The sequence below is a fragment of the Heliangelus exortis genome, chromosome 5 (genome assembly GCF_036169615.1).
Source record: "Heliangelus exortis chromosome 5, bHelExo1.hap1, whole genome shotgun sequence".
Lineage (NCBI taxonomy): Eukaryota > Metazoa > Chordata > Aves > Apodiformes > Trochilidae > Heliangelus > Heliangelus exortis.
Window position 1 is genome coordinate 33,577,713 of NC_092426.1, and position 20,617 is coordinate 33,598,329.

General features: G+C 43.1%; 1 protein-coding gene across 6 annotated transcripts in view; it reads right to left on the bottom strand.

Annotated features, from left to right (window-relative positions):
* The window catches only part of ACTN1 (actinin alpha 1), an 88,186-nt gene that overhangs the window by 17,569 nt on the left and 50,000 nt on the right, over nucleotides 1-20,617 (bottom strand). For 4 of the 6 annotated variants that reach the window (XM_071744439.1, XM_071744441.1, XM_071744445.1 and 1 more), the window contains exons 4-9: nucleotides 16,775-16,861; nucleotides 16,035-16,122; nucleotides 15,017-15,095; nucleotides 8,653-8,734; nucleotides 6,980-7,065; nucleotides 184-276 (exon numbers count right to left, since the gene is read on the bottom strand). In XM_071744439.1, coding sequence (XP_071600540.1) covers nucleotides 184-276; nucleotides 6,980-7,065; nucleotides 8,653-8,734; nucleotides 15,017-15,095; nucleotides 16,035-16,122; nucleotides 16,775-16,861 — 515 coding nt within the window. Of the gene's footprint in view, nucleotides 1-183; nucleotides 277-5,554; nucleotides 5,641-6,979; nucleotides 7,066-8,652; nucleotides 8,735-15,016; nucleotides 15,096-16,034; nucleotides 16,123-16,774; nucleotides 16,862-20,617 lie in introns of all 6 variants that reach the window. The other 2 variants (XM_071744443.1, XM_071744440.1) reach the window with 1 other exon arrangement.

Here is a 20,617-nt window from a genome sequence, read left to right on the forward strand (position 1 = left end):
CAGACTGACTTTTATTTTAGCATTTCTGTGGCTGCTCTAGATAAACTGAAAAGCTCAAAGCTTCTTTATGGAAGCTTTCTGTTTTAAAGTAGGTTGCTCATCCCTCAAGATTAGTTACCAGTGCTAAATGTAATTCCTTTCTCCATACCACAACCAGAAACCAACAGCACTATAGACACCTACATCACTGGCCAACTTTTCGTAGTCTTCCATGAGCTGTTCGTTTTCTTGGTTGACTGCCAGGACCTTGCAGATACGATTTGCTGCTGTCTCCGCCTGATGAAGAGAAACAAAACAGAAGAAGGGAAAAGTGTGAAAAAACCAAACAGCCAAAGCTTGCAGCTTAGCTTCCAGCTACAGACCTGCAGGTAAGATCTCCAACCCTTGCTCTAGCAACCTGTCTGTACTTTGAAACATCTGTCCTGACCTCTTTGCTTTCTGTCTGACCTTCTATAACAATTTTTTTTTCCCTTCTCAGGTGAATGCACTTCTTCAGAGATTCTCAGCTCTACTGACCCCACTCTCTGTTTGTAAGACAACCACATGTCTCTGACTTTTCTGAGGCTGCTCCTGCAGGCCTCTGTTGTTTGCTTCCTACTAGAGGGACCTGACTCTTTACAAACACAGGACTTCTGCCACCACCTCCACTCTCCTCACCAGCATTCAGAGATGCAACACTAGTAACTGAGTGGTGGCAAGCTGGTAAAGACTCTCTACATGCTTTTAATGCATGAAAGAGCTACCTAAACAGTTACTCCACAGACTGGGTTTTGCAAAATTCATAACTTTGTTTGTAAGATAAAGTGGTAGATTCTCCACTTAACCTAAAACTCTGCCCATCAGAGCTGTATTCCAGCTTTCCCTTTATTTCTGGCACTCATTACAGGGCCACCTCCTCCAGCGTTTCACTGCATGACACCTACCACGTATTCAGGGTCTCATGGTCCAGCTGAGAAAGGATTATTTTTCCCCTTTCTACGTAATCTTTCTGCTTACTCTCCCAAAACAAGACTCACCAAAAAAAGGGCCTGTTACTATTTATTTGGGCTTTTCTTTCCCCATTGTGGGACCAAATCCTTGTTCTCTGCAGGGACCTGAACATGTTAAAACATGACTTTGGAACAAAGTAATGATCAGAAAAATCTCAGTTATGAACTAAGGAGCAGGCAGTCTGCCCTGGAGTGCCATGCATGGGTTTAGCATGGGGGACACACAGCAGGCTGATCCTTACACAGCATCTATCTGTGGGTATCATCTCCCTTTATCACTATCATGGTGGGTGCCATGTCGCAAATCCTCATGAGCATGTGCCCCTCTGATAGGCATCAGGGGATTGCTCAGCATCCTCTTACCACAATATTGCCCTGGTGCATGGGGAAGGTGCTAGGGCTATCCACAGGACCTCTATGGAGCAGCCCTCTTTACAGAGGCCAAGTGGAGTTGGAGAGCAGAAGGCATGTGCCAACACCACAACAGACCACTTGTGAATGCTGTGTCCTGCCTCAAAAATATATGTGGGATTGGTGCCAAAAGAAGTTTTGCTGAGCTTATAGCTGGCAAGTTTCATCCTTCTATTTTTAAAATGCCTTTTATTATCTGCTTATTCAATCTCCAAGGCCATTTGAGAAAAATCCTCTAATTTTTGCAGCTGTTGCCAGGCAGCAAGAATAGCAATGAAGTCACAGGCTATACAGTGGTGTATAGGCTAAGGCCCCAGGGGATCTGGCAATCTTATTTATTTGTAGGAAGCTGTAAAAACATACATACAGTCATCTGTCCCTTCACTAAAGTGAGCCAGCTAGCAGACACATAGATATTAACTAATTTAAAACACATGAGAGGGACCTGTGCAGGAGAAAGAGCAATTTCACTCAAAAAAAAAATGTGTAGAAAGTGCAAACAATCGTTACATTTAAGAAAGTTTGTACTTTGATCTGTTTTAAACTAAAGTTTGTACTTTAATGGAGTGCTTTCTGATATCCAGAGAAAACCTGATAGACATAGGACCAAACAGTATGTCAAACAGACATTGCTTGAGCCCTCCTATGATGTGCCTAGTGACTGCAGGGAACTGGTGGTGCCAGATCTCAGTCATCTCAGGACAGGAGCTCCCTGCACACTCTTAATTCTCTCTCCCAGGATCCCACTGCAGCAGCAGCCAGCTGTGGTGGGGGGACCCCATTTTTTGTAGGCATATTTACATGTATCCCACAATAGATTTCCTCCAGCCACCCAAGGTTTTAAGTATGTGTATATATACATATGTGTGTTGAACATTTGCCCAAACACAAAAGCCCTCTGAATGTCAGCAATTGCAATATCATTTGTATTATCCTAACAGCTGAAGTGTAAAGACTCTCCCTCCCCTAGCAGTACGTGCTTCCCTATGTTTCTTGCCTGCTCCAGACTGTTCCATGGAACAGCATGCTGCTGTAACAGCAGGAAAGGCTCTGTGGCCACTCTCACCATTAATGCCATCGCCAAAGTGCTACACTCACTAGTTCTAAACGAGGTAGGACAAAAAGATCTCAGTGCTTTCAGGTCACTTCCACAAATACCTCCCCCACTGCTGCTAATGAGTTGATCTGTGGTGATGGCAACCCCAGTGAAACACTTTGAGGTAAAAGAAGAGTGGCACATTAAACTGTTTACATGAGGCCAAGGCAGCTGTCCCTACACATTCATTAGTGGAGTGGAAAAAGCCACTTTGGCTTCCCCACACTGCTAAAGGCAATGATGCACTCAGGATGCTCACACAGGCTCCAGACAGGTCAGGATGCCCACAAGGCATGGAGCATCACTGAGAAGCTGCAACACCCTGGGGCTGGAAGCTGCACACCTGTATTCTCAGAGAACCTGTGTGAGCTGTTCAGCTTCAGTGCAGCATCATCCTGACACATGAAACTGCTTTGCACTTGAGAGACTGTGGGGAGGGCAAGCCCAGGGCATTCTGCTCAATACCACACTGCTGTGTGCTGTACATGTGCCGTTTGGTAAGCTCAAAAGGGAAATCTGGATAGCCCAAGTAACAGTAATTTCTCAGTCTTTTGTCTTTTCTGTACTTTTCAAGTCTGACTTGGACTGCTTAGGATGGAAGTGGAATTAACTCTCTTTCTCTCTAGCTCACGGCTCCAGGTCTCTTTGCTGAGAAGGATCATCCAGGGAGGCATTCCCACAGTGCACTACATTGGGAAGATGCCTGCCTGTTGCTGTCCTCTGCCCTCAGAGGACTGCTCCAGAATACTGTATGCCAAACACGGTGTCTTAATAAAATGGTAAAACATTAGTTAGAGATGTTCATCCCAGAAATAAATTTTACAAAATATTAAGCCAACCAGTAGTTGCATGCATTTAGTGTGAAAGACAGAAGCAGTTAGAAAACAAGCAAACTGACCAAAGCAAGTATACTTACAAATATATATATATATATATAAATGGCATAAAGAAAAAGCAGCCATCTACACACACATGGCAGGCTGGGGACCCTGTACCTTCAAAGGCTCAGTATAAGAGAGTGAAAGAAGCACAAAGCAGCTCATGGGACTTCCCCTTCAGGACTGGTAGCAGTAATGAAAAATCTGAATGAAAAATGGAGCGATATCACAGTAAGTCACCTAACCGTGCACGAGGTAGCAACACATTATAATCTGGGCTGGGACTTGCACTCAGTAATCACTTTGCCTGGGGGTTTGAATCTGTGTCACTAAGCAGCTGGCTAATGTACAGCTAGGGCAGCTCCAAAAAGGAGCTGTGCCTCCCCTGTCATAGCACACTGAAGTTGCTGGCCCATCAGGATGGCTAAAAAAAAAAAAATAACAAAAATTTAATCCTGTAAACCAGTTAGACTACATGGAGATGAAGCTTTAATTACTAAGAAGCTTCACCTCTAGTTCTTGCCCCAGCTACCTGGTTCAGGTCCTGAGGCAGTAGAAGTTTTCAGTTATGCCTGGAGACCTAGCATCCACCTGAATTGGTGATGAGAGCATGGGACCTGCTCAGCAGGTTTCAAAATCACAGAATGGATGCAGAAAGAAGAGGCAGGGATAGGCAACGGGCACAGCTGCTCCTGCATCAGGCCACAACCCTCCTCATATTGTGGTTTGCTGTTTCCTCAATCTGGAATTCTTCAGGTTAAGCAGACAGCATGGAGCAGTCTCTCGGAAGCACCTGGCAAACAGCAGGCTTTATCAGGGCTGGCATGAGTTCTGAGATTACAGTCTTCCTGAGCAAGTATGAGCTGGCCAAAGCTCACAGCCTGGTCTTAAGGGTTTCAAACTATTCACAAAGTAGGATCCTAGTGAGAAAGTCATGACTACCCAGATTATGCCAAATGGGCAAGTTTACAGCAGTGCTGTGGGGCATATTCTCAGTTTCTTGGAAACAAGACTGTATCATGTAATTTATAGGGAATAAGGCAGAGAACAAAATGCTTGAACTACAGATCTGTTCCCTGGAACCTATGCCCTCTGAAAGCCAGCATCAGCATGGTATCTTCATCATGTATGCCACCAGGAGCACTGCTTTATACAAAAGAGATGGAGTCTTCCTGGAGGCAAGTTAACCCTCAAGCTGGCTGGGCAAGACATGGACTGTGTCTCACATAGAAAATGCCTAGTGAGAGAAAGAAGCTGTGGCTGGGATAAGGAGGGTGATTTGACATCTGTTTGTAACATAAAAAATGCTGTCCTGAACTTCACATTTTATAGTTCCAAAGCTTACAATCTGAAATTAGCAGTGATCTTGGGGAAAGGCTGCAGCCCCATCAGGCTATGGCGTGGGAGGAAAGGATGGACCTTTTTCTTCTATTCCAAGGATATCAGGGAAATTGTGTTTGCTCAAATACGAACTCTGATTATTTGGCTCCTCTGAGGACAACTGTCCTGATGTCTGGCAAAGAGACTTTGGAATAAAGAGGAAGAATGACTCAAGTTATGAAAATGGGCAAAGCAGAGGAAAGATAAATAAAACATACAGGTGGTTTGGGAAACAGAGAATGACCAGGGAGAAGCAAGGAATGGAGAACCATGTGTTTGGGGATGCTCAAGGCCTGGTAGAAATGGACTTTGTGGCTGGAGCACAGAAGTGCTATGTAACCAGCTAACAGACGATTTAGCCTAGGAGAAGACCACTGACCTAGAGGGGGCTGGGTGTGGAAGGCAGGATGGCAGCTCAAGGGGGACAGGCTGTGATTTCCTGGAGTAGGCTGGTTTGATTGTGGTACTTCTGGAGGCGCATCGCCTGGCCAGGATGATGCCCACTAGTCACTGAAAGGGTACCAGCATTCATTCATCTTTTGATGCCAGCTTTACCAAATGCTTTCTCCAGCGCTGGGGTGTGAAACTGGAGGGAAGGAGCAGCTCAAATCTGTTTGAAAGGACATTTACATCACTTCTCCAGCAAGACTACAGATGGCACATCCAAGAACATCGCTGGATGCACTGGGCTTCCCTGCAAACGCCCGGGGGCAGATGGGGCTCTGGCACGTTCCTCCGGAGAGGAGCGGTTGTGGGCAGTGCAGGGAGCAGGGAGGGGGTTGTTAGCAGTAAAGTCTCACCTTCTGCGCCCCTGAGAAGGCGTGGTAGTAACATGAGACATAGGTCATTATGGCCTTCTCATCCGGCCTTAGCGTGCCTATAATATCTGTGCAGAGAAGGAAAAGAGGTTGAAAGGATAAAGTAAGAAGCAGCACATAGAATAAAACAAAACAGTCATGGGTGGCATGAGAGAGGGGGAGAAAACTTCCCATCATGCACGGCAGGACAGGCCAAACAGATTCCATGCGGAGAGCTGGGAATTCGGATCAGAAGGCAGCTAGCAGTGTTGGCTTGTGGCTCAAAGCGGCACCCCCCCCATCCCACATCCCACCCCCTCCATCCAAGGGGATCCCGAGCTGAGCATCCGGGCTTTGCACCTCCACAGCTGCTGTGGGGACCCTAGCCCAAGGATACAAACAGGCTGCCTGGAGGTTTGAGTGCTCAAGACCTTTCTCTGCTCTTAGGAGCCTGAGATCAGAGCCGCCCTACACAGTGAACTTCCTACACGCAGTATCTACTCTGCTGCAACAGGCACTGCCTGTTCCTACAGCACCAAAGCTCAGGCAGCTGGCTGGTTTTGGCAAGAGATGTGTACAAGGTTTCACCCACAAAGTGTTTCACCCTCAGCGACTCCATTACCAACAGTAAAACGGCCAAAAGACACACCAAGGACTCAGCTGCCTGATTTCCAGCATGGTGGGTGTGAAAAGAGGGGAAAACAGAAACCAGTGAACAAAACCAGGCATTTCTGTCACTATAAGACATGCTCTGTTTGCAAAATCACCATGGATGGACTTGTTAAGTGTGCTTGGTAAGCCCCAGGTGAACTGGGACTGAATTTGTCACACAACTCAAGAAAGTGGCAGGTTCAGACCTTAGAAGCAAAGGGTGTGGGAACCTGCAACACAGGTGAAAGGTAAATCTTTGGGTATGAACTGGATCCTTCATAAAACCACTAAGTCAGTTCCATTCCTCCATCTTTGGGGAAAAAAGTAAGTGTATGGGTAGAAGTGTTGTTTGCAGTGGGAGAGGCTGCAGTGTCCTGCTGAGCAGAGCATTTATGTGGTGGTCTCCACCTTTGTGAGACCAAGCATCCTAGTGCAGATTTCACAGGAATGGGGGTGCAGGTCCTCAGCCATTTGGAAGGCAAATGGAGAAGGCAAGAGGTCCCCACTCCCTTGGATTTAAATGTGTGTGTGTGGGCCAAGGTGCCAGCATCTGCAAGTGCCACTGGAAGTATCACTGACTATAGGGAAATGGGACTCTTGGTTCCCTTGCCCCATGTATTATGTCTGGGGCACCACTTTGAACCAACAGCCAACTCTACCAAGAACATAATAATAAAGATGCCCATAGCTAGAGGAAAGAGAAAGAAAAAAAAAGGTTTGGACATTAGCAACGGCACCAGGTGTGCTCTGTGGAGGGAACTTGGGATCCTGTGATACCTTCTGGGCTCCTGAGAAGGCGTGGTAGAAGCTAGAAACATAGGTCATGATGGCTTTCTCGTCAGGACGGGCAGTTCCAACAATGTCTGTCAAAAAAAACCTCACGTTAAGAGAATAATCAACTGATGGGAGGAAAGCAAAGGCGAGGGAGAACCACAACTGTCCAGGAGGCCTGCTGGAGTGTTCACTTGTCATAGCAACTCCACAGGGCTTCCCAGTATTCCCCAGAAGATGTGTCTCTCTCAGAAGTCAGGATCACCCTCTTGGTTCTCCTTCCTCATGATAAAATTGCTTCCAGGGTCTGACCACGATAATGCAGCCATGTATCAGAGTGTCTCGTGCCACAGCACTTTCCCATCCTGAGAACATTACTGTGAATGTACTCAACCCAAACTGGCAGCAGATTGACAGGGATTTTATAGACATTTTATACTGCAATTCCTCCATGCAGTTCTTCAGGAAAGATCCTTTGTCCCTTCCTTTCCACAATCCTGTCCTCCATTTCAACACAATGATAGCTTAAATTTCAAAAGGTCCTTTCATTAGTTTCAGAAGAAATTCAACACCTCCAGAGATCAGAATTAATGTTGTGGAGCAAGGCACATTAGGTCCACTCCATGAGGGAGAGGAATCATCAGGAAAGAGCAATGGGAGCTCCTGCAAGGAGACCTCATCATCACTGCTAACTTTGCTGAGGTCTGATGCTAGATCCAGTTATTTTGGAGATGGCTTTATTTCCTACAGAATGGCAGGAAGCACTTGAATCTATTCCAGAAACCTCATGGTTTTTTTTGTGACCTCAGCATGATGAATGCAGGGAAAGCAAGACTCCATCTCTGGGGATAGGAAATACTACCTAAGAATACGTTACTTAAATACAGGGTTCGCAGGGTTCAGCTACCTCAGCCCCCACCCTTGTTCCCCTCTCTCCCTTACTTAACTGCTTCTCCTATCCAAACCAAGCCTGCAAGACAGCTTCCACCATTGAAACCAGCTGGCTTCAGGCAAACAGCCAACAACAGTGAACTATTTCAGGCTGCTGTTTGTACTCCAGAACTACAGTCTTCAAAGTCTACTGTGAAGCTGGTCCTGACAAGGCTCTGAAAAGTAATCTTTGCTGTCCTACTGGCATCAGAGAAGCAGTCACAGCAGCAAAAGCACCTCTGACCAACATGAATCTCTGCCTTGTTCTACAGACCTAGGGAAGTGAGGGAGATCTTCATGCCCAACACTTCTGAGTAGTAAGAGGAAGCAGTTTATAATACTGACATCATGCCTGCAAAACAGAGATCGCCAGCAATGTCAGGAAAAGCCCAGAAAAAAATTCTGGAGCAAAAGGAACTCAGTCCTACACCCTACATAAACTCAGTATTAAACCTAATTCTTGAAAGAGAAGGCTTCAGTCAGCAGCAGACATTCCAGGTGTTACTCCTCTCTACCTAGCATCTCAATCCCAGGTTAAGATCTCCACACCAAGACTGAGGGGCATAGGAGGAAGGAGGAAGCAGAACTTGTGATTCGTTGTTCCATGTAACTTTTGCCCTATACATTTAGTATAAAGTGATAGAAGAAGCATTCAGGTTACTGAGTTCCTGTACAATACAAGTCCACCTAGAAGAAGTGAAAAATTTCTTTATAAAAAGCAAGTTAAAAGCCATTGGGTTCTCCTTTACCTTCTGCATCCAGCATCTTGGGAATATCCAGGTACTTCTCAGCCACATCAAAAGCTGTGTTTAGATTAGTGAGAGGATCATCCTGGGAAAGAAACAGAGAGAGTATCAGCATCAACTTGTAACATGCTACATAGAATTTCTCTCAAAACAGAGCTATTGTGCTTGGTTTTGTCTGTGCTGTCCAGACAAAATTATGTGTAAATCCTCATGTAGCAGGATGAAATAATTAGCTTCCTTTTGAAAGCAGAGCCTGGAGTCTCATGATATGATAATTAACATCCAATCTATGCACTTGCAACAAGAAGCAATAATACATTTTGCTTTGAACCTAGTTTAAAGTAAAATCAGCTTTACATTCTACTGATAGTAAATGACCGTATCTCACATTTACATCTCATGCTTACATTAGGTTTGCAACTTCCATTTTAAAAAACTGCAGAGCAGTGTATCTGTTAGAACATCTAAGCAATACTAAAATAGTAACAACATCTGCAGTGAGTGCTGTCCTCAGTTAGTGTACAGTTTTTTGAACACCAGTTGAGTGGGAGGCAGGGAAATGTTTTAACAAGTCTTTACAAAACAAATATATATAAAAATACCCATTTTGCTCCTATTGCTTTTCCTCTTAGGTGCTTCACAAGACTGGTCATTTCCTTAGTACATTTCTATTCCTCTATCTGTAAACCTTCTGCTGCAGCAGGATGCACTTCAGATACAGACATGAATACACAGTAATCAAATCCTAAACAAAGTTAAATGTGACTTATCAAATCATGACTCATATCACAAAGGTAACCATATTTAAAGAGCCACACAAGAGAATATGAAATTCAGATGTCACTGGAAATCAAAGACCACTGCAAATTGTTTCCAGAATAATGATGAGCAGGACACCTACCAACTTATAAGTTGAGACACTCTTAACAACCTGAATCCTATATTCCTGTATATCCATGACACTTAGTTATTCTGAAGATTTAATCCACTTCATGGATGACAAAAGCCATTTGCACAATTTCTACTGTTGAGACAGGTGGCTTCTGCTGGAGGAAAGGCTGTGCATAAACTGCTAGTGTTTAGTTACCAAGTTTGCTAAGTGTCTTTTCAAAGAGAGGAAGGATGGGGTGGTACTCTCTATATTGTCATTTGTGCCACTCACACCAAGACCTGCCTTAAAAATTAGGAAATAAGCAGTATAATCTTGTTCTTTCTACACTGGCATCTATATTCTGTTTCTTTTCTGAGATCAAGTGTCTTTGCTTATTACACTGCCTTGGAAGATTAAGCTGTGCCTGAACTCTAATCAGCAGGCAGTTTCCTTTAAACACACCCAGCATGAAAGATGAAGCTAGGCAGGCTTGGGCAGGCAGAAAAGTTCCTTTATCATAGAACCCATAGAATAATTTTGGTTGGAAAGGACCTCTAAAGGTCACCTAGTCCAACCCTCTGCAGTAAGCAGGGGCATCCTCAACTAGATGAGGTTGCTCAGAGCCTTGTCAAGCCTCACCTTGAATATCTCCAGGGAGGAGGCCTCAGCCATCTCCCTGGGAAACCTGTTCCATTTTTCCAACACCCTCATGGTACAGAATTTTTTTCTAACATCCAATCTAAATCTACTTTTCTCTGATTTAAAACTATTGCCCCTTGTCCTATAGTGGCATTGGTCATTATGCAGCCTGCTGATTAGTCTTCATGAAACTAGGAAAATGAGCTATTCTGAAAACCATTTCTGAAAATCATTTCCTTGCAATGCATACCTAATTAATGTATGCATTGGGTTGGCTTCCCATATTGGCATCATATTCTTTTTGGTGAATGCCTCCAGCAGAAAGCAATGCTTCATCTCACCAAAGTAAACCACACACAGAGGCCATCAAAACAGACATGAGCAGTGACCTCCACATAGTCTACTGGGACAAATAAATGTAAAGTGAAGAAATACTGCACTGTGATAAAGCCAGCAGCTGTCATGCATAGTAACAGGCCCCCATCTCTATATCAAATAGTACTTTTTTCCTATGTAATACACTTACAATGGTCACTACATCAGATACATCTATATCCACACCTCCTCAGAGTCTAGCAGTGGTGTAGGCAGGGGATTTTTACTGTTCTACAGCCACAAGGAACCATACTATGGCATGTAATGAGAGACGAGCTGGTGTATAATGTACCTTGTTCACTACATGTAGACAGGGCCTTAGCTCAGTTTAGGAAGGAAAAGTAACAGCCTTTTTTCCCCCTCAAGTGCAGAAGCATCCAGAAATGTCAAGCCACAGCTCCCTGGTAGGTTTTCCCCTAGCCCATGTGCCATTTTCTACTTCTGAAGAAATGTCACCATTGTGTACCAGGTTTCGACCCATCCTGATCATAGCCACCATCTCATTACTAACACCCTGACAGAGTGTTTAGCATTAACACAGACCCTTCTTTAGCACAGACCCATGCGAATGAGCTGCCTGAACATCTGTCAGCCTCTCCTGGAGGAAAGGGAGGAGCAAACTAACTGTAGATAGCTTTCCTATCAGTTTGCAAGTAACAACACCAGGAGCAATGTTGCCAAAGGTTAAAAAGAGATTTTAAGCTGGGAGCTGGGAGAGGTTTCCTGATGGGAAAATTTACTGGGCTTGGGTACTCCCAAAGGAAGAGCGGGAAGTCTTAACATGCAGGAAACTAAGACTCACCTAAATGAAATTAGCAGACTTCTACTTCGTATGTTCTATGATCACATATTCTCTTGGGCAATGAAGCTAGAGTTAATGCTACTTAAGCCCAAGATCAGCTCTCAGATGAGCAAAGGCTAAACCCTAGAAAGACCCTGTTGCCTGTGGCAAAAGCTCCCCCTCAAGGACAGTGAAGCTGCAATGTATCTTTTTGCAAGAAGCAGTGTTTCCCCTACAACAGGATCTCAAGCCCTGTGCAGTTCCTCCAAACTTCACCACTCTCAGTTTCATCCCCTTGTGCATCAGGAAATCACCTGTTGCAGTTGGTCCCGTGAAAAGGAATAAAGAAAGGGATAAAGTAGCAAAGATGGTCCTGGCAGCTCCAAACCTCACAGTGCAGCACTGCAGCACCACAGCTGCAAGTATGCTTTAGGGACCCAAAGGCAGCAGAGCGAGCAGAAGCCAAGCCACCTGTCCCCTGATTCCTTCTACAACTGAAAGAGGCAGCCCAGAAGAACACTGACCCAGATGAGGTGCTGCAGAGGTGACCCAGTGAGCGTAGAAATAGAGACAGGAGGAGGAGCAGTAACTTGCCAGGCTCTAGCTGGGCCAGCCACAAGGAAAGCTACAGTTTTACCCTGGAGGAATTACAATGTTTTAATGGTGGCAGATAGCAAACCTGCCCTAAACAGATGCCCACATGGCACGTTCCCAGCTTTTGCTGACTAAAGACTGCCACAGCTCCCCCTCTCTCACCACAGCCCTAACTCACACAGTTAGGGCTTCTCTCCTCCTCCAGCTATTTCCAAGTCCTTGCAGCACACAAGGTTGCCATGGCAATTATTGCAGTGTGACATAAAAAAAATTCTATTAACCAGCAATCAGGAAAGGAGATGGAAGGGAGAGGAATTGAGACAGAGCAATCACTTACTATATCTGCCAGAGTTTAAGACACTGGCAAAGAAATCCAGTCTGTACAACTCCTGTTTTCTGGAATATCTGTAATAAATACATCCAAGGCAGCAGTACACAGACCAGGTTTGTATTTGGATTGTGGCATATGAGGAGGTGTCAAAGCTATCAGTCAACCACTGTACTTGATAAAAGATCTTAGATGTGGCTCACAGTTGAGCTATAGTCAGGGGTAAAAGGAGGAAGGGAAACCCCATCTTCTGCATATCCTTCACATGCAGGCCATAAGCTGAATCATGAGATCTTATCTACAGTGAGCTGATTAACAGCAGACAGATCTGCACAGAATAAAAACCATCTAACCAAGCAAGTAGCTGTGGTGTTATGGTTACTGACACCAAGCAGGGTGAACTTGCACCTTTTACTTCAAGGCCTGCTATATACAAGCAACTTCAGCTAGGCAGTGCATGTAGCCAAAAAAGAATTGTGCATGCTCCACTAACATAGCTAGGTTAGGAAAAATAACTAGGAACATAAACTCAATACACAACTGTGTTGATGAAACAAGTTGATAGCTTTTGGGAAAAAGACATGCAGCTGCCTTTTGCTGGCATACACTGCCAATACATGGTCTATAGCATAGACACACAGCCTCTGTGAAAGAGCAAAACCACTAAAATTGAAAAAGAATACTGCTTAAACAGGAGGTACAATGCAGACCTCTTAGCACCTTAGACTGATGTTCACCTCTCTATCTTATACATGTATGTGTATGCAAAAACAACATTGCCAAAGGTTGCCATTAATTAATCGACAGGGCTGGAATGTGTTCCAATTGGAGGTGGACCTCTAACCTACTAACCACCATGGTGGCTGCTTCTCACCAGCTTTTCTCCTGCCTTTCTCTGTAAGGAAAGTCCTCTGCAGAGCCAGGGATGTTTCAAAACATTTCATTTGTTTGTTTGTTTTTAAGGGAACAGAAGAAGTAGGCTACAAGGAGAAGAGCAAGAATCAACTGAACTGAGCCAAAAGGGGGAGAAAGAAGTGATAAAGGAGGAAGCAAGTGACAGAAATACTCCAGGCAAATACTGTGTTTAGGGAGGTGCCATATTTATACATTTTACATATGGGATTCAAAGATCTAACATTAAAAAGGCAACTTCCCTTCAGCACACATCAACTGCCAGAGCTAATGGCTAGGCTCTGAGCTAAGTCCTTCCCAGCTATTTGCTCAAGGTTTCAGCAGTGGAAGTTCTCAAACTTGCATTTAGTCTTTAGAGTAATTGAGGAAGAACAACAATAGAAATGATACAGAAAGAGTCAGAAGACTGAAGAAGGGCAAAGATAAACTGATGACAGATGGGATCAAAGGCAAGTGGAGAACAAAAGATGCTGGTTCCCTTTAACCTTACTCCAAGGAGAACAAATCCCTTCCCATTTACATTGATTTTGGCTAGGAGAATCACACCCCCCTTTCCCTCAAAAAGCCTGCAGCCAATATGAACAAATAATTTTCTTTCTCTCACTTCCATTCTGCTAGGGTTTGGCTTCAGGGCTTGTTGGTAATAGAGAACACTGTAGCATTTACCCAGCTGGGTTTGACAAATGCATATTGCTTAACTGCTTTTATTTTCCCAAGATGAGACACTGAAAATGTAGCTCTAATAATTCTTTTTTTTATTGCTGCTGTTTGTGTAAACAGGTAGTCTGTCCCCACTGTTTACCCATCATGTGCTGACTCCAGACACTAAAATGACCAGATAATATAATTGACTGCTCTGCAAGACAGTAAAGATCTAAAAGGTTACTGCAAAACAGATCAGGCACTGTACAATTTGTTGCCTCAAGGATGCAGCTAATTTGATTAACTCATCTACATATTACCTATTTACACAGTGATCCAAAAGCTCAGGCCTATTAGTGATGGGCTTTTAAGTTTATTTCCCTAACTAACATCGAGCACGTACACACTTTATCACAACCAGCCCATGAGATCAGAGGGTACAACTTTTTGAGTATTAGTCCCAGTAATGACACATAAATTATGCTCTTGGTGACATTTTACTCCACATCTGCAAAAATATAGTGAAAGTGGATCTCAGCATGCTGAAGGAATGCCAGTAGGATGAAAACTCAGTTTTGCCTTCCATCACACTGCTGGGTAAAGACACTGCTGGCAGCACAAACCACTGGACGCTTATTCTCATCATTCACTTCACAATCTTGTCACCAAGGCACACGGGAAGCAAATTTTGGAGCAGATGGATACCATGTTAGCAGTGGCAACTTCAAAAAAATGAGTGCTATGGCAAATGCTTTTCAGGCACCTGATATCTACGTGCTAGGAGAAGCCAGCAGTGCAGTGCCAAGATGGAAGCATGTGACGAGTGTCCAGTGAGGGCACACAGACCACTTGATGAGCACTTGAACACCAGGTAGTCAGTTTCTATCCAACTCTCCACAGAAATGTTAAACCTGATGTGATTCATTTATCCTGTGGCATAAGCACAGAACTAGTCTCACATTTGGTGTCACCAGGTTTGCTGGCAAAAGCTGTGTCTCACAGAAAGCTGCCTGAGAGCAGGGAAAGTCAAGCAGGAAGCTCATTAAGTTCACGCTTCACTAAGAAGCCTGAATGTACTGATTCACCCCTCCTTCCTTCCTTCCCCCCAGCCCTGCAACTGCCAGCTTGTGCTGAAGTTCTTCAATTATGTTCATCAAGCTAATTCTTCTCCCTCTTTACTTCCAAGGAGCCAAGCATCTGGTCTGACAAAGAAATTGAGTTGTACCTTTCGTAACTTCCCGTAGTCGATGAGCTCTGGGCGGTGTCTGTGAATTAAAGCGCAGAAGCCAAGTCCGTCCTTCCAGCTGGGAGAGAAAGAGAAGAGAGCACAATGAGCAGTGCTCAGCCAGGGAGAGACACAGTGACAGGCATGAGGGAAGGCACCAAGGCTGGATGACTAATCCTGGTTTAGTTTCTAGCTAACAGTGCTTTTCTAAGTGCTGGGAAGAAGCCATGTCTTGTACCTGGACAAGACTGCAATAAAAATTCCTTTCAATCCCTACAAAAATACACTGTGGTTAGGACTTCTCCTTTTCATTGCCACCTCCTTTTTGCCAGTTCTATACTGAACTCTCTGTGCATGTCCTGTTGGAGCATGCAAGGGCAAGTGTGGAAGCCAAGGTTGAAAAACAGTGTAGATACAACCCATAAAGGAGGAACACAGTGCATTATTTACAGGAAAGGCAGATGCCTATACCTAGCTTCCCTATAGTACTGGCTAGTGTGGATGGTATTTTAGCTTTCAAAAAAGTGCTTTACATTTATATGGCTCATCCAGGTCTCCAAGATATGCTGGAAAAAGCCATATTATGCAGAAACTGCACCTGAATATCTGCCATTGGAAATATTAAGGAATATAAGCAACCAAACCTCTCATACCTTCCCAACTCCACCATACTATAGAAGTTTCTGATGAAGCCCTTATTTCATGACCCCTAGTGTGTTCTGAGTTCTCACAGAGCAAAAGATGTGTTGCACATATACTGCTCTCAGAGGACTTAATGCTCTGAAGAACTTTACAAAAGCAGCACTTGTTACTAGAATGAGGAATTGGGATGTTGGTACTTAGATCTTCTTGTAACTTCTCTCTTTAGTTTCCTATGCTTAGTTTCCTCTGGACTACACTATAACTGTGTTATGTGTATTTGCGTTTCCTTGGGAGATCTGTCAGAAACACTGTTGAATATACCAAGAGACACATGAAAAGAGCACAGATTGTGAAGCTAAGTTCTCCTGTAACTCACCTGATATGGAAGTTCTGGATGTTTACATTTTTGTAAGGGGCTGTCTTCCTCTGACACCATAACAAAAGTCCTTCTTTAGCAGAAGTCTCTAGAGAAAGCAAGCAAGCACAACAATTAACTCATATTCTTTGAAAGCAAGAATCTCTGGAGCATATGCTAGAAATACATGACCAACACCTTTTTCATAGAGACTGCACTGAACTGTGCTTTATTTAATATCAAATGTCAATATAAATATCAACTCCTCTTTCATAGAGACTGCATTGAATTGTGCTTTATTTAACATCAATTGTCTGAAATTTTCTTGTTTGGAAGAGTTTACTGGGACAGTTTTGTTACAATTAATTTCTTAACAAGGCTCTGTAATAGGGAGATAGTTTTTCAGGATTAGACACAGAAGAGTTTTGTAGAAATTGTAAGAGGTCCATTTTCAGTGCTAGTCCCTGAATCAACCTGCAAGAAACACAATTGATTCCAGCATCAAAGTTGGCTTTCAGGCTTAGCCATTCCTTTCAGATGCTCTAAAAGTATCCTAAAAGAAGAGGATGTGAAAAACTCTTCTCATTATACCTGAGCTAGACCAGAAATGTCACTCAGATGACAGGGCATCTTGGAAAGGGTAGCTCCTTGGGATCTTTTTTGGTGACATAGAGCACATTCTGTGCCCTTGAAGTGGCAGAGCAATTTAGCTATCCCCGTTGTTTGTTGCTGAACAGTGACTGGAAAGAAATGAGGTTTACCTTCAACTGAGATATCCTGAATGGCAAAACGAAGGATGATGGTCCAGATCATTCCAAGAGTCATTTTAACATTGCCATCCACGATTTCTATAAGGAAAAAAAAAAAAAAAAGGTAGAAAGAGCAAAAATAGAAGACATCAAGTTGGAAGTACAAATTCTAGTAAAAAAAGAGCACCCAGATGCTCTACTAGTACAGTACAGTAAAGTCTTGCTCAGTAGTACCCAGTAATCAGACTGGTTCTCTTGCAGTGTCATACTGAATGTGAAACAGACACTGATCATCCAAAATACCAGGAATAGGGATCAATTTAGATCAGTGGCATTCCCCACAGGGGCCTATAAACAACTTGTTCAGGTTTAATTTCTACCACTTGTAAGTGTTGTAAGCCAAAATGGGAAAAAGAAAAGCCTTCCTCTCTTATTCTGGTATGTCTACTCCAGGTGATCTATATAACTGCCCCAGTGTAATTATACCAGAACAACCAGTAAGATCTCCCAGAGCAGACAAGCTCTGACAGCTGGTTCTGTTGTGTGAACATGGCATCACTAAGCAAACCAAGAAACATTAATATTTTAATTTCAAACGAGCCCAAGTGCTTGTTTTTTTTAAGCAAGCCTAAATAGATCAAACTATATAACATTTCCTTCAGTCACAAAATTGTCAAGACACAGTAGAGTATTCCTCAAGGTACAGGCATCCTCTCTGAAGAGGAAGGAAAGACTCAAGCTGACCAGTCTGAGCAAATCATAACATAAACTAAAATATTAAGCAGATTGTGCTCATTAGACTCTGCAATACAAATCACCTTGGAGGTTTTAGAACAGGTCTACTTGTGTGTGTGAGGTATGATACAGGGGGAGGTGCTAGGGGAATGCTGGCTCAGAAAGAGGCTTAGTGCCAAAAGATTTCAAAGGGTGAGCAGTTGGGTCTGAAGTGCCAAAAGTTTACAAAAACTCTGCACAGACTACATATACATGTTATGAAATTTACAGCTTTCCCTTTTTTGATAGTGAAACTAGCAAGCTGCCTTCTCCTGCTCATTCTTCGTCAGGTTCCTGCGCAGCACAGGGATCTTTCACAGACACCTGACAGGTCACAGAAGTATTTTCAGTAAGAAAAGGGTTAGGATTTAACCTACTGTTTGAAGGTAGAGTAATTCAAGATCTAACAAGGTTGCTGGAAACAATTTTTCAACTCCTGCAGATACCACACACACTCTATCACTGCTCCCCTAAAGCTGCCCATGCTCTGGGGCAAGGAAAAATTTGCAGTATAGGCAACTGCCACGTGTCTGGATCCTGCCATAAAAGTAATAGTATTTGAAATTTCCCTTTTAAGCCAATAAGGGATTTTTTCCTTCTTATGAAAAATGTTGAAAATGTGAACCTCAGGGTACTTGAAACCAACAGAACAGTAGCAAGCACCAAGGTCATTGTTTCAGAAAGCATGTCCATCTGGTACAAATTCCTGAAAGCTTGTGATCTAGTGATACATTTGGTGCAACTTCCAGTGTAAATTAGAAGGATTATCTCTGCTGTGCTTTGACAAACAACTGCATTATGTATTTACAGATTTAGAAAGTCAGAAAGCAAGACACATCACCCTGCTGTACTTAATAAATTCCTGTGTCCACTCCATTCTGTATTTAAGAGTATACACAGAAATCTTGGTGGGGCATCAGTTTGCCCAGAGTTAAATTGCCAATAACTTTTCATTGCAATACTAAAGAACTACAGTTGATGGCATGAAAAAAACCATGTCTGCATGTGGACAGCAGCAAGTATATTCAGTTCTACAACCTTTGCACTCTCCACCCCTTTAATGAAGGGCCACAATCAGCTTAAAGGAAAATACTCACTATTGGTTTTACATATACTAGAGGTACTACAGCTAAAACAGAAAAGCATCCATGTTTTCAGCTTGTATTGTTCAAGTGATATGTATTTGTGAACATTTTCAAAAAGCAAAAAACCCCAATGCTTGTAAAAACCACAGCACTTGTCAGTATTCTATGGTATATTTAAGATCTGAAACTAAACTCTTTATTTTAATGGACTAGATTAAAATCTCTTGGCAATACTTTAGTGTTGAATATTCTTTATGAACATTCATAAATCAATCAGTAAGCTCAAACAGCTAATTAATATTACTGTTCCATGAATTGTAATTGGAAATAAAGGTCAAGATACTGACATAAAACCAGATGGTATTAAGTTGCTAATGTGGCATTAGAACTCAGCACTATGCTCTGCTCACGTTCTCAAATTCCAGTTTTATAAAGTTAGCTGGTGGGATTAAGGCAGAAAGCATTTCTTCTCCCCCAGCCCTCTTCATTGCACTACCCATTAAAAAGGAAGATGTGTTCTCCCTGCTCCCATGTTTTATTCTTCCTTAGCAGGTCATCAAAGCAAAGCTGCTCTGGAAGAAGCACAAAGTATTTCCATCACTTTATCTCTTTTTTTTTTTTTTTTTTTGATACCCACCACCTACCAAAGCAGATATTGATGTGAATGAAATCAGTGAGAGATCCAACCTGAGATACACATTTAACCAATCACATCAATTTGGTGTCTTCTCCCAAGTATCTACCAGTAAGACAGAGGGCATGGACTTAAGCTCTGTCAGGGGAGGTTTAGATACTAGGAAAAAATTCTTTACAGAGAGGGTGATCAGACATTGGAATGGGCTACCCAGGGAGGTGGTGGTTTCTCCATCCCTGGAGCTTTTAAAAAGAGATTGATGTGGCACTCAGTGCCATGGTCTGGTAACCACAGTGTTAGTGGATTAAGGGTTGGACTTGATGATCTCAGAGGTCCTTTCCAACCTGGATGATTCTGTGATGCTGTGATCATCCCCAGTAATTTTCTTCTTTTTTTTCTCTTTTAAACAGAGTTGACAAGAGTGTTTTTGTTTTTTTTAGAATTAGGAAAGTACTCTTCATTTCTAGAGCTACAAAAATCGTCTCCTGTCAACTTGGTTACAAAGCCAGCCAGCCTGATCAGAAAGGCCATATGCTCTTTGGGTCTCAGTCACTCAGTTTTCCACCCCTACATTCCCCACTGCCATCCTTCTTTTTCCTTTAGAATCCCTTCAGCTGCCACAAGTCTTTCTCATAGAGTGGAACATGTCCAAGAAACAAAAGTGAAAAAACATGGTTGCAAAACAGGTTTGCATGAAGCCTTCTGCTTTGTGGTGATGATGAGGAAGAAACTCCATAAGGACTGTTAAAAAGTTGAATGTAAAACTTCAAAGCTATAACCACCAAATGTTTAATTAAAGATGCCATGTTTGTTCCCTGCTGATAACAGTAAGGCTCAGTAATGGGAGATCAGTTCACTTTTAAGAAGTCAGACAGTAAGTCTTCTGCCTGACTGTGCTTTCCAAGTTCTCTCCTAGGCAGGACCTCTGCAAGTGTTGTCTCTTCCTCCACCATCAGCATCTGTTGTCTGAACAGCAGCAGCAAGTACATGTTATTAATGTGAGGTTTGTTCGAGGTGGGGGTGGATCAGTTGCTGGGTAAAGCTGATGAGGTATCTGCATCCACTGCAACAAAATTTTTTGCACCAGTGAATATGCTTCCACTCAGCTCCCATTATTGTAGCAAATACCACAAACAAAACACACACAATCTACACTGTACTCTCATTCATCTGTTTGGCAGTCAATTAAGGGCTTAGCCAATGCTCAGTCTGTGGGAGCAGGACTGGCTGGCTACACGGATGAGGCTTTTAAAATGGCATCACTTTTTAAAATGCATGAACTCATTTTGAAAAATGCAAAAATGGTTTAGCTTACTGTTTTATATTGACCTGGGTAGTCAGAAGCAGAATCAATGCTACAGA